This window comes from Arthrobotrys flagrans (genome assembly GCF_004000055.1).
Source record: "Arthrobotrys flagrans strain CBS H-5679 chromosome Unknown unitig_15, whole genome shotgun sequence".
Lineage (NCBI taxonomy): Eukaryota > Fungi > Ascomycota > Orbiliomycetes > Orbiliales > Orbiliaceae > Arthrobotrys > Arthrobotrys flagrans.
Genome location: NW_027137545.1, coordinates 1,515,425 through 1,528,739, shown reverse-complemented (window position 1 = coordinate 1,528,739; position 13,315 = coordinate 1,515,425). Strand labels below are relative to the sequence as shown.

General features: G+C 44.9%; 6 protein-coding genes across 6 annotated transcripts; 5 read left to right on the top strand and 1 right to left on the bottom strand.

Moving 5' to 3' along the window:
• Nucleotides 1–180: 180 nt before the first annotated feature.
• DFL_000383 (uncharacterized protein) lies at nt 181–2,260 on the bottom strand (the record flags this gene model as incomplete). The annotated part of the gene is made up of 2 exons (XM_067632822.1): nt 181–991; nt 1,059–2,260. The coding sequence occupies 2 exons, from the start codon at nt 2,258–2,260 to the stop codon at nt 181–183; spliced, it is 2,013 nt and encodes a 670-aa protein (XP_067494915.1).
• A 283-nt stretch (nt 2,261–2,543) lies between these two features.
• DFL_000382 (uncharacterized protein) lies at nt 2,544–3,617 on the top strand (the record flags this gene model as incomplete). Its single annotated transcript, XM_067632811.1, has 4 exons — nt 2,544–2,576; nt 2,647–2,732; nt 2,795–3,513; nt 3,580–3,617. The coding sequence occupies 4 exons, from the start codon at nt 2,544–2,546 to the stop codon at nt 3,615–3,617; spliced, it is 876 nt and encodes a 291-aa protein (XP_067494914.1).
• Nucleotides 3,618–5,429: 1,812 nt separating this feature from the next.
• DFL_000381 (uncharacterized protein) lies at nt 5,430–6,205 on the top strand (the record flags this gene model as incomplete). Its single annotated transcript, XM_067632800.1, has 3 exons — nt 5,430–5,475; nt 5,557–5,888; nt 5,954–6,205. The coding sequence occupies 3 exons, from the start codon at nt 5,430–5,432 to the stop codon at nt 6,203–6,205; spliced, it is 630 nt and encodes a 209-aa protein (XP_067494913.1).
• A 2,248-nt stretch (nt 6,206–8,453) lies between these two features.
• On the top strand, nt 8,454–9,300 carry DFL_000380 (uncharacterized protein; the record flags this gene model as incomplete). Its single annotated transcript, XM_067632789.1, has 2 exons — nt 8,454–8,665; nt 8,724–9,300. 2 exons carry the CDS (start codon nt 8,454–8,456, stop codon nt 9,298–9,300), a joined length of 789 nt encoding a protein of 262 aa, XP_067494912.1.
• A 348-nt stretch (nt 9,301–9,648) lies between these two features.
• On the top strand, nt 9,649–10,927 carry DFL_000379 (uncharacterized protein; the record flags this gene model as incomplete). Its single annotated transcript, XM_067632777.1, has 5 exons — nt 9,649–9,704; nt 9,764–10,016; nt 10,083–10,471; nt 10,579–10,695; nt 10,798–10,927. The coding sequence occupies 5 exons, from the start codon at nt 9,649–9,651 to the stop codon at nt 10,925–10,927; spliced, it is 945 nt and encodes a 314-aa protein (XP_067494911.1).
• A 434-nt stretch (nt 10,928–11,361) lies between these two features.
• Nucleotides 11,362–12,298, top strand: DFL_000378 (uncharacterized protein; the record flags this gene model as incomplete). The annotated part of the gene is made up of 2 exons (XM_067632766.1): nt 11,362–11,531; nt 11,593–12,298. The coding sequence occupies 2 exons, from the start codon at nt 11,362–11,364 to the stop codon at nt 12,296–12,298; spliced, it is 876 nt and encodes a 291-aa protein (XP_067494910.1).
• Between the last annotated feature and the right edge of the window lie 1,017 nt (nt 12,299–13,315).

Genomic DNA, 13,315 nt, shown 5'->3' with positions numbered 1-13,315 from the left:
TTAATTTGCAAGATGAACGTACACGTCGATGCCAGTTGCACAGCGGGAAGGGTAGTCCTGAAGTCAGGAGAGGGAAAGGGATCTCAGCATAGGAGATCGATCTGGGATACATTATAGGTGAAACAGGTAGTTAGGTATTTTCGTTTAGCGGCTAAATTTCTCAAATTGAAGACAAGCTTTCTAGGTTTCTTTAACCTTGCCATCAGCGCGCCCTTTGCCGTTATAATCAGACTCTTTGCTCTTATAATCCGATCCTTGTCGTGGCATCTCTGCTGGTGGTGGCGGTGGTGGCCTCGGAACCTCCATATCTTTGTCATCAGTATCGCAATGACAGCACATTCTATCCAACCCCGTTCCGGTCCTGGTCGACACTATAGACCTACACTCCGAGCATACGGTTGCGTGTAGGGCCTTTTGATAACTCATCGCCAGGGCCATCCAAAATTTTGTATTCGCTTTAGTTGCACCATCATCGTTTTTTGACATTTCGGCGTTTATCATGTGCATAGGAAGATTGAATTGCAAGGCTAGTTCATCGGTGCATTTTCGTAGACTGGTAAAGTATTCTGGTGATTCGGCGTATTCGAATAATCCGCGTACGATTTCGAAGCCGTCGAAGTGTATTGGTGTTCCTTTTTTTCGTTTGTATTTAAGCATTTTTGAAACACTTCTTGCAATGTGAATTTTTAGGCCGTGTATACTTAGGAAAGTGGCGGCGCGGTAGAGGGCTGATATGAGTGGTTGGTTAAGTTCGAGGACGAGGACGTCGCCGTAGATCCATTCGAGGACTAGATCAAATATTGGGGGGGAGAGGTCTCGGAGGGAGATCAAGGCGGATTCTAGCCGTGGGTCGGAGTCGAGATGGTAGACCGATCCCGCAAAGTAGTCGGATTTGGTGCAGAGGATGTTTTTGTGGAGTTCGTAGATTCGTTTTTCTTTGCCGGTGCCGACTGCGACGGTTACATCGGAGAATTGTTTGGAACGAAGTAGGCTGTGATGAATGTTAACATAACTACTTTGAAAGATCAGAAGAGGGTATGGAGGATTTTGAGATTTACGTTAACAAGGAATCTGCAGACGGTGGTAGCTGCTGTGGGATAGGTGGAGGACGTGGCGGGTGGCTTGACTTCAATTTTCGATTTTTATTTGGCTTTGGGTCGTTTCTTGATGGATCTTCTGGGATTGGTGGGCCCTGTGGTACGGCTGGTGGTTGTGGCGGCATGGCAGGAGGATGCGGTGGAGGAGTCTCGATCCTCTTTCGACGGGGAGAATCACCCCGAAGTTGAGGTTGATCAGTCAGGTCTTTCGAGGATCGGGGTTTATGGGAAGATTTGTCTCGACGTTTAGGTTTCTGGCGAATATCATTCAAAGGTTGCTGTTGCTGTGGGGTGTCCTCCCGATGTTTGGGTTTCTGTGGCGAGTCTTTCCAGGGCTCGGGTCTACTTGGAGAATCTTTCCAGGATGGAGATTTCTGTGGGGAGTTTTTCCAAGGAAGCTGATGAGTAGAACCTTTAAGCGATTGGGGTTTGTGCGATGAATCGTCTCGAGGTTTGGGTTTCTGTGAAGAACCTTTCAACGATGGAGGTTTCAGTGGAGGATCCTTCCAAGGCGGAAGCTCCTGAGGAGCATTATCCCACTTCTGAGGCCTATTTGGTGAATCGTCCTGAGGTTGAGGCTTCTGTGGAGTATCATCCCAAGATTGTTGTTTCTGATGATGATGTGCAGTACCATTCCAAGGTTGTTGTTGATGTGGAGTGTCGTTCTGAGGTTGCTGTTGATGTGGAGAGCCCTGCCACTGTAAAGTTTTATACGGCGACTTGTCCCTCGATTCCTTCTTCTTTAATTTTTCTTTCTTCGGTTTTTCCTTCGCAGAACCGTTCACCTGCTGACCTTTCATCGGAGATCCCACCCAAGATTGCTCTATACCCGGGGCGTCACCCCTTGATTTTGGCTCATCTATGTGTGTACTATCAACCCAAGCTTCCTGTCGAAGTGGAGGATTGTCCCAAGGCTCCTGATCTTGTGGGATATCATCCCAAGCATCCTCCTGCTGTTGGCCACCATCCCATACCTCTGGTTGATTTACAAGCTCATCATCCCAAGCTTCAGGTACATACTGAGCATCGCCGTCCCGTTGATATTGCGATTGTTGCTGAGGTGGAGGAGGGTCGGGGTAATCTTCGGGTGGTTCTTCGATTCGTTTCTTCGGGATGCCGCCTCGAGGAGGGCCGATTGACTCTTCTAGCTCGGACCAGGTCATTTCTTCGTGCAGATAGACGGTATTAGAACTTTCCGAAGATTGTGTAATAGTTTAGATAAGGAAAGGAGGGAGAATAGGAGGGAGAGTGGTGTTTAAATAAATGTTGAATACGCGTTGAGAGGGCCTATTAAGGCTTTACGATCTTTTCCTCCACAACCTCGACCACCAACCATCACTACCTTCATCACCACCACCATTTGCATCACCATCTTCAGGATATACCATCTTTATCTGATATCCCCCCTTGATTGCCATTGAATCTTGCGTGCCATATATCTACAAAATGCTGGTTGTCACTCGTTCACAGAAGGGGAAGGTATGTCATCGAACGTCACCCTTCTAATCGACACTCTTCATTCAAGACTTGAGGCTAATGAAATATGTAGATGGAAGAAAACAATGTTGACACGTCACGACGAACTCCAGAGTACACTATTGGACAAGAGCCATCAGAATCCGAAGCATGCGAAGAGTAATAACGCCTCGTCATGATATATACATTACCATGACATACTAATCATTCTTCATGAGAAGCTCAAATGGTCCCGATGTCTTCGTCCTTGTTGGCCCCAAACGACAGCGTTTTGGACTTCACGAATCCACTCTTTCCGTATCCGATTTCTTCAATGCCGCGCTTCGAAGTGACAGCTTCAAGGGAGGTCGAGACCGCATCGTTCGACTCCCAGATATCGAACCCCCAGCCTTCAAGAGTATCGTAAACTGGATCTATAACCTCACTAAATACGAAGACCTCGAGTTGATCGAAAAGTCCAAGATCCTATCACTCTTTAAAACCGCGGACTATCTCCTCCTCGATATCTATAAAACCAAAGTACTCATGGACCTCACCTACCGCGTCTCCACCTACTTGCAAAACACTTACTTGAAAGTTGCGATGGCAAGTTATAAAAGCCATATGGGTAGGCAGTGTATCGTGTGCAAAGCTATGGGACCCAAGGGCGCCATTGAAATCGTTACCGCTATATACGAGTACTGTCATCCTCAGGAAATGGAATACGTCCAAAGATGTCTCATTGCCATTGCCGCTGCAACCGAGGAAGTCAAAGATATCGAAGATAACGAAGAATGGGATGAACAATTGACAAAGATATGGAACATCGCGAAGAACGGAATCGAGAACACAAAAAATGCCGAAAGTGCAATACATTTTGGGAAACTGTCGACGGTTTCGCAGTCTGACGGGCGTTTTTCGGCAAACCGTGCGTATGCTGGAGGCAATATTTCGGGCAGGAGTACGCATAAGACATTATTCATCGATTACATTGACTTACGAATGGCTAACATGTGCTTTTCAATAGATGGAAGAATTACGAGTGCCCCGAAGTGGGAGGAATGAGTGCTATAAAATAGTTTTTTGTCAAGAACGCGGTCTCCTGCCTGCAGCTGGATATTGTTCAGGCAGTATTTCTACAGGAAGCCCATCTGTGACGTATCGAATTGTCTCAACCCTCATAAAAGAGTTAGACTTGGAGTAACAGCGGACGAATAAGCAAATTTTTCACCAAGTGCTTACTTGATCTACCTACGGCTACTACTCGATAAAATCTTGTACCAACTGTCGTTTTGTTATTTCTTTCCCCCTTTTTTTTCTCTTTCCTTTAGTTTTAATAGAAAATCTTTTTCTGCGCGACACATTCTTTCTTGTACTTTCATCTTTAAAATTATCTCACTCTTCATGCGTAGTTTATTCGTGAGATTCGTAAGCCATGGCCACTGATTTTATAGCATAACTCGTATCCGATTCAGATTTCGTGCATTCCATAACCTTCAGACAGACAATTGGAAATAGTTATGTAAGTAGCTACTTGTCAATGCATGCAATAGTCATCGCTATCCCCGACATGCACAACTGGTTACCCTCGAGACCAATGATTATTGTCCCCGTGCGCTAGCGTGTTTATCCTTGAAATGCCCTACATCAAATGCCGTTTGGCTTTGTAGAAATTTACATCCATATCCAAAAATGAGGTCGTCAATTGCAACTTTCCTATAGCCAAATGTATGCCATCTAATACCACCCTCCCAACCAAGCCGCGTATTCGACATGATGTCAAGCAAATACAACAAGTGCACTCGCTGAAGAAAGCCCTTTGGGAGAGAGTATGTATGAACCCAATATCCTTCGATGGCATTAACGTTAAATGGCATAACTGGCGTATGGTTTCCAAGAGACCCAGAGATGATACCCTGAGCATATCATTTCCAACGGACCAGGAGATGGCCGATGCCTGAAGGTGGGGGGTATGCATCCGTTGAAATAGTATTTTATCAAGAATATTGCATCCCGCCTGCAATTACTTGCACGTCATATGTGCAACCAATTGCCAGGAAACTGTTTTCTTCATTCATTTCTTTCCCCATCAAGATCATTCCATCCTAAAATGTCATATTCCACCCGTAGTCTCGGTTCCGTAGGTGCACCACCTATTCTTGAACAAATATTAATAACGTATGACTCTCCAATACGGTAGACCATCCGTGGCATTCGCAAAGGTCACCAAGTGAATATAGAGCAAATGATATCGTACCGCATGAAGACGTTAAATACCAATTGCTGACGCCGTAGCTACACTACAGTATAATACAGGCCACAGGGTAACTCGTAGATGCCTAGGCTGGTAAGATAAAGCCCAACGTCATGATATCCCTCACCGACTCCGATCGATTGGGCTCAACAAAATCAGATAAACTCGGGGGTTCTTTTTCATATCTATTAATTTTTTTAGAATGATATTTTAGAAACCATATATATAGAATCCCAGGACACATGGGATACCGATAATATAGATGAAATGGCCGTAAGATGAATGACATGAAGTACTAGATAGAGTCTCATGCTATCCTAGAATACCAATTCCTGAAGCAATAAAGCAACCATCCCGCCGACACACCTACCCAGTTCCCACCACCTCCTCTCCACCTCCACTCTGTCCTCCACTAACCATCCCCACCTCGCCGCCTCATCGCCCCCGCTAATTTAATCACCTCCTACGTTCCTATAATGTCCTTCTCCTCCCTTTTTATAACGTCGTATATATATAAATATAAATAGACCTATTTTCCACCCCTCGATGGCCTCCCCACCAACCTCTCCCCTCATCCCTGGAAGCCGACCTCCCACCATCCTAATGTCAAAAACAAAGCCAAGATGACTCCGCATCCTCCTCCCAAGAAACAGAGGATAACTTTGTTCCGTGAGCTCCCTTCTCCTCTCCATCAAAAAATACCACTAATATGAAAATAAAGAAGTTTGACGGAAATCGGACGGGCTCCAGACCTCACCGTCCTCATCGGCCCGTCTTTGACTCCCTTCCACCTCCACCAATCAATCGTCCTCCCCAAATCCCCAATGCTGGCGTCTTACACCCGCGCCACAACTCTCCACGCCACAATCTTCACCAAACCCATTAATTTATCCGAACTCTCCCCCTTCGCCTTCAGAATCATAATTTCCTACCTTTACAACGGTGCAACCTCCTTAGCCTCCCTCAAAACTGCAGAAGAAATCCTCAACGCCTACGAAGCAGCAGATTACCTCCTCGTCAAGGATATGAAAACAGATATCCTATCGTATATAACCACAACCATCACCTCCGACTCTAAGAAGGTGGTTGAAAAACGGATTCTCCCTTTTCGGGTGAGCATCTTAGGGAGCTTTGTGTTTATTCGCAGATGAAGGAGGTGGATGGGTTAGTGGGCGTTTTGGAGGCTTGGTTGAAGTATAATCCGGGTGCTGAGGGGTGGTTTGAGAAAGAGGGGGAGGGGTGGGGTGGTTATGGTGATGATGGTGATGGGGAGGAGATGGCTGGGAGGGAGTTGTATGAGAAGGTTTGGGAGGAGGGGTTGAAGAGGTGGGAGGAGGGGTTGGTTACTGTTGGTCCTGAGCTTGAGGAGGGAGAATCAGATGATCAGAGGTTTCTTTGAGACTTTCTTTTCTTGAGGGGTGATGGGATATATCGGGTGGGGATATCCTATTCACTTTCCTTTCGTAATTATCTATATATACATAGGAAAACGGCACAACTGGTATTAACATTTTTTTATCAAGCAGGATGGTAGCCCTACAGGCTAATGCCGACCTTGCTACCCTTTATACTATAGGGCGAAGATGAAGATTATGTATTCCTTCCAAGGAAGAAAGTCCGGAGGGAATATAAGAAAAATAATACAAGTATCCCCCTTCGTATATCTGGGTGTTTAACTGGTGGCTTAAGATTGTTCAGGCACGGTAGGTATAAGTGAGGAGGGAGGCTGGAATTCTACCGTCCTTCTGAGGGATTGGAATAATATCATATTTTTCTGGTAGGATCGTCGAGGATTGATCAGACATTATACTCTCAAGGACTATCTTCATACCTTCCGCACAAGATTACGGCCCGAAATCCCCAAAATACTACACCGAAGACTCAAACCCAAACTCAGATATAGCAGGAACAATAACTCCCACATCTGAATATACCGTTCAAGTTAGTCTTGATGATGATAATAATCGAATGCTAGAAGATGATGAGGATGAGGAGTTACTTGAGTTTTAGGGGACGCCAGAGATCGCAGCTATTAAAAATAGTAGGGTTAGGTCGGTATCAGGCTCGAGTTATGAGATATTAGTGAGTAGGTAATGGAAGAAACGACGGCGTATCTCTAATACAAAAGTCCTCCCCACGAAATCAACTTTCTATCGTGCGTACCTCCCTTCAAGACAAAGCGATATAAAACTCACTAATTCAAAAATACTAGAATCCTCCACAACCGACCCTCCACCGACATGGCAATACGACGGTAGATTCAACGTCGACCTCACGGGTTCCAACGATGAAGTTGTCAAATTCTACAAAACCATCTCCTTCCTCAACTCCCCCTCTGTCAAAAATTCTTCAAGACGCTAGTAACTTTCTGTCATACACAACTTTGCGACCTCACGAACGCCGCTTGCGCAAGATTCCTAGGAACGTTGGATAGAATATGTAACCTCGCCCGTCCAAGTGATTTAAACGATTTGATAATTAGTATGGAAGGTATTACAGTACACTTTGTGGTTTTGCCGGATTGCTTTTTGGAGGCGTTAGAGGGTGGTGGGGTTAGTAGCGTTTTTGTGGCGGCATTTATTGGGGCGAAGAGGAATTTGGGCCATTGGAGGAGTTGTGGGAGATGTTTTGATATGGAGTGGGCGGGGTTAAGGAGGAGGAGGAGAAGGAGTAATCTAGTATGGAATAGGAGTGAGTGTCGCTATTGTGGAGGTAGGACCTGATTTCGAAGCTGATTATCGATACATGCAACATATATACCAAAGTCTCTAGGTAGATAGGAGGGTTTGGAGAAAATGGAGATAGTCGAGGTTAAGGTTGGAGGGGATTTCATTGATCTGACCGGGGCTCGGAACGAGGCTACATTGAGACGATCGCGGAGGAAAGCTTTTATTTTTTTGAACCATTGATACCCGTCTCGCTCCCCGTTTATATGGTGCATGGAGAAATATATATAGATGTGAGATTTTTCAAATTATTAGATTTCATTCAATGGAATCATTTAGTTTTGATCCGATCATAGAAGTTTCTATATATATGTTGCGAAAGAGATTAATGCGAAAGTTTGTATATCAATTCTTCGTCTCGATGCCAGAGCAGCCTCCCGCCCACGAACAAAAGTTATTCGTAGTTTGGCTCCTGTTCAGACGCACCGAAGTTCAATCATATTCTCTTAACTCACCCTTGGTCAACAATCAAAGTCTTCCGTTGCGATCCACTAGTGTTCGGACGTGGTGAATCATAGATATTTTCTTTAGGCGCCCAAAAACCAAAACGTGAGTAGTGTGAGTATATTCCTTGTCTCACTTCGGAATAGCACATGTACCGTAATTCTTGGAAGCTAGTATACGGCAGGAACCGGGCGTCGCATGAGACATCATGATCCATCAACACTTCATATATCATCTTCCGTCTCAGCATTACCTTTACTCATCCTGCAATATTTCAGCAGTCTCTTTGCGGAAATCCTAACTTGACCACCTCTCGACCAGTAGATTCCCAACTCTCGACTGATAAACAGTAAGTATGATTACGGCACTTTCTTTAAGGCTTCCTTGTAGATGCTAATAGATATTGAGCTACCAAAGATAGCGATAACATCTAAGCCAGGCTCTTGCAGCGAATAATTCAATCCAAAGCTAGTAAAGATGTTTTCCGTAGCTTCAGATTACGGATATTCACCTCCACGATACTATGACTCCCCCTCTTCGGCGGAATTAGATAGTTCTCCTGCCCCTCGAAGAAACTTGCCGGTTAAAAGTCCTATCCGATGGGATACATATTCCTCTAAAAAACTTAGTTCCAATAACCCCGTAGAGGAACCGGAAAAGCCATTTGCGGACAAACCAGTCTTAACACAGTAAGTCACCTTTCTCATTCCAATTGTTGAGTGGAAATGTCTAACCAACATTGGTTAGCATGTTTGATAACGCCGAGTTCTCTGACGTAACTGTCTTCGCGGGGTCTACCAAGAAACCCTTCGAACTTCACCGGGCAGTCATCTGCCTCACCTCCGAATTCTTCAAAACAGCCTTCAAGTCCGGTTCCTTTAAAGAAAAGACTACTGGCGAATTCTACCTTTCAGAAATCGAACCCGATGTCTTCCAAAAAGTCGTCGCCTGGCAGTACGAACAGGGATATGAGTACAAATGGACCTTAGGAAAAGACGATCTCGCACTCTTCCAAGCCGCCGATTTTCTTCAAATCCCATCTCTTCGCAAAAGGGTCTTGGATAAGTTGGCCACATCATGCGTCACCAACCTCGCTGATCCTACGAAACAGTGGTCCGAAGAGTTACTAGACAACATTGTCAAACTCTGCGACTATTGTAATCAGCAGGATCTTGAGGTTTTGGTTAGGATCATGGGGGGAGTTCTTCGCCATTGGAATGTGTCCGCAGATTTGTTTTTTGAAGGGTTGAAGAGTGGGATTTATGGGCACGTCTTTATTGCGGCGGTTGTCGGAGCTCAGAAGAATGCTGCTCGCTATGGATGATCGTCTTGAGAGCTCCAATGCTCAGCGTTAGAGGTTCCCCTCTGGTGTGACTAAACAGAACGGTAGGTAGGTGGTGTAGAGCATATCTCTCCTACTATATCTTTACCTCAGCTAGCAGAACTGGATTTACTATGGAAAGGGCTTCCAGAGAGTGCTAGGCTATGTTTCTTGCTGAGTCAAATTGTTCTTCTGTAATCATAATCGATCATTTCTTTCCGTAACAATTCCAATAAGGGAAACCCAGCCCTATTTCATCTTAACCGTGTATTTTCGTTAAACAGATTACTGAACACCACTCCCAAGAAACCAAAAATATACGATCCATAAATATAATTACAGGATACCAAAATGTCAGGAAGTAAGACAGCGCTTATATCAACCGACTCACCAAAAGATGACATAAGGTACGAAGACCCATTCAAACCAACCTCCCCCCAAGCCCAACTAATAAACACAAAAATAGCCTCTTCAACACTCCCTCCGCCTCAGACCTCCTCCTAACCCACGGCACCCTCTCCTCCCAAAAGCTCTACCACTTCTATCTTCACGTCCTCGACCCAATGACACCATGGTTCTCGCCCAAACCCCGCGTTCCACAGCCATCCAGCCTAGTTCCTCAAAAAACATCATTTCAATCCCATGTGATCCTAATACCGTGGTTGCATACGAAAGATCACTCCGGTGGATGTATGGTGATCAAGAGCAAATACACTTGGGTTTGGGAATGGATGAATTGACGGCGATTTTATATATTCTGAGTAAATGGAACGGAGGGATTGCAGCCTGCTGTGGTCAAGGCTATTACGCTCAAAAGCCACGAACTAAGTCGAGAATCCCACAAAATCGAAACCTACAAAGACGTCTGGAACGCAATCGAATGTATTTCCCAACTTTTTGGGATGGAGAAATGGAACATCCTTAAGGAAATTGTGGAAGCAATGGCATTAGGAACCCCGGTTCCGAAAAGTTGGTTGGTAAAGTTGGCAGGCCAGCCAAAGGCGGGTTTACTCGCAGCATTGTTGTTGGGGAGGCATCAAAAGGTTTTGGATCCGTGTTTGTGTAGGGGTTGTCAGGAGGAGAGGGAGCGTTTGGGGTGTTTGGATGTTTTGATGGGGGCGGCGGGGGAGGTTGGGAGGGAGGATATTGAAGGGGATAATACTCTAAAGAACAAGTCTGATTCTTCTCAATGACCCCTCCGGACTTTTCTAACGCGCAGTGTATTAGCACTAAGTTTCTTGTAAAAAAGAAAAACCAACCCTTAGTATCTCACTATCCTAGGGCAGCAACTATTTACCACAGAATAGTCCTCAAATTCTACGAGAATAGAGGTAACTCGTCACCAAGCAACATGGATCCAGAAACAGGAAAAGTCTGGAATGAAGAAGGATTTTTAAGGTATATAACTATTTGCGTCTCTTTCAAGGCTGATATGTATTAGGACATATAGTCTCTCGTGAACGATTTTGGGGAGAACACAACTAAGGTTTGGGAGTACAGACTCTTCAATAAACCCGATTTGGCAGACCTCATTTTGAGTGTAGGCCCGGAGAAATCAGGAACACGATACTACGCTCACGAGATAATCATCGACTCTGTTCCACAGCAGCCAAGAGAGAAGGAAGAATAATTATCCACTTCCCAAATCTCAACCCACCAGCAATGAACATAGTTCTTCGTTGGATATATGGCGATCGACACCCTTTGAGCGGGGTTGATTCCCCGCTGTTAGCTAGCCGCATTATACTCGCGGCGTCCAAGCTTGGCCTCGAAATGATGGGCAGGGTCGCACTAAATTATCTGGGGACTTTCACCGATGAAACGACTGACGACTAACTAAAGCAAATGCGCAAGATAGGTGATGCCGGTATTCCAATTTGCAGCTTCGGTGCGCCGTTCGAACTCCTGTGCTATCTCAATAAAATATATAAAGATTTCTCAGCATCCGTTCACAAGACCATCAACCATCTACACCCTATCACCTTACAATCCCTTCCTAGTAACTTGCGTCAATATCCCTTCAAAATACCACAGTAAATTTCTTCCGGCTTCTTCCAGAACAATATGTCTCCTAAGATAGCGGTTAAGGTTCACCCAACTTCTAGGGGTGTTCCCAAGGAAGTTGCTCTCGATAGTAACGGATCTAGCAGCGACCGGCCAAAGTCAAACGATGGAAAACAACAAGAAGGATCCGAACGAATTAACAACAGAAAATCCCTAAGCAAATTGATGCGGTGAGCCGTAGCCTGTTCAAACGAATTCTAAGTCTAGATTGAGTCTTAACAAATTTATTAGAATCCGAGACGATAAGTCAACCTCAGATGTCACATTGCTCGTGGGAAAAGAGCGTACACCTTTTTACCTCCATAAGCCAATCCTTTCTGCCGCATCTGACTTTCTGGGGGCCATTTTTATTTCACCAAGCCGCGATGGAGGACATACCATCCCTTTGCCAATGATCACCCCAGAGGCATTTGAGGTCATAACGCGTTGGATGTATGGAGGTAGACTACTCCTCGAACCGGAATACGGTCCCAACGTCCTCGACGTCTTCTCAGGCACCAAATATCTTCATCTTAACGATATGAGGATGAAAATTCTCGACCACGTCGCCGACCTAATGGAAAAACACTTGTCGAGACCCGTCATGTCCCAACTAACCGAAGAAGGGAAACGCATTACGAACGAAATGAATAAAGTTATCCGTTTCTTTATTCAATTGTGTAATATCTCTTGGGAAGAGGACCTTGGAAAGCTTGTCACCTGTGCAGAATGGATTATCCGTGGGCAAGATGTCGATGTTGAGAGTCTGGTTCAAGCCCTTTGTAAAGAGACCGGAGGACGTTTGTTCATCGCTGCTATCATCCAAGCCGGCAAGAACAATGGTTGCGCCGCCTGTGACTTTGCTAAAGAGTGTCAGGGAGCTCAAGTGACCGTCGATCGCATTGTTGGAGGCGTTAATTCAATGGTCTTCGATCCTAAATTCGGAAATGGCTATTAGAGACCCTCTAGTTTGAGCTTGAGATCATTGAGTTACCATCTCTGTTCATAATTCTCAATTAAATCTTTAGAAAAATAGCAAGGATTAATTATCACTTGTTACCAAACAATCTCCCATCTGAATTCTGTATTGAGCGCGACGCCTTTAACGCGTTACAAACAGCTAGTGCATCAATCGCGGAGGAATAATTTGCGTAGTAAGAGCCAAACTATAGTCAGCAAACTCCGTAATTTGTAGACTCCAGCAGGACATACGGATATCATCATTCCTGACTCTAGGCGGCGCTAAAATGGAAATGCCAGGAAGATTTGAATATGGGGACTTAGATTCTTGGTTGAAAGGATGGGCTTAAAGCTAACTTTCCGATGTCCAAAATTTCCAAAACAGGTATTAGCCTCGATCGGGATCAAATGCGCCGACCCGTCGATATGTTTTCGATCTAATTGGAACAGAGCAAGCGGTATGAACGAATAATCGATCTTGTTATTTTCTCCATCTACACCTGGTGCCTAGGCCCATTTTTCACCCACGAATCGTACTATACCACCTACGCACCCCTAAAATCAGTAACCGAGACCCTCAAACCTACTCCGCCTCAAGAGCGCGAGGACCCGATGCTAACATAAGTCCACCATAGCGGAAATCAAAATGTCTACAAAGCACGAACCGGAATACCATGGTGGTGCTACGGCGATTCTTGTCTAGAGGCCAAAGTAACCCCTGCTTCTCATAAGATATTCTACGAAAAGGTTGAGCTAGATACTGAATCCGTCAACGAGGTTCACAAAATTGACAAGGGGAAAGCAATCGACTCCGATGGTATTTTTGCAAATCGCACCGACCAACAGGAACGATATTTTCATTATATCCGGTAGATAACGTCATGATGTACGATAATAATTGGGCGTGAGATTTAGATTCAATTCACAGGAGAGTCGATCGTACATTTTGCTGTATATCTTTAGGGAATTTCAAGAACTGCACATTGTCTATATAAGTTATAGATATGAATGATGA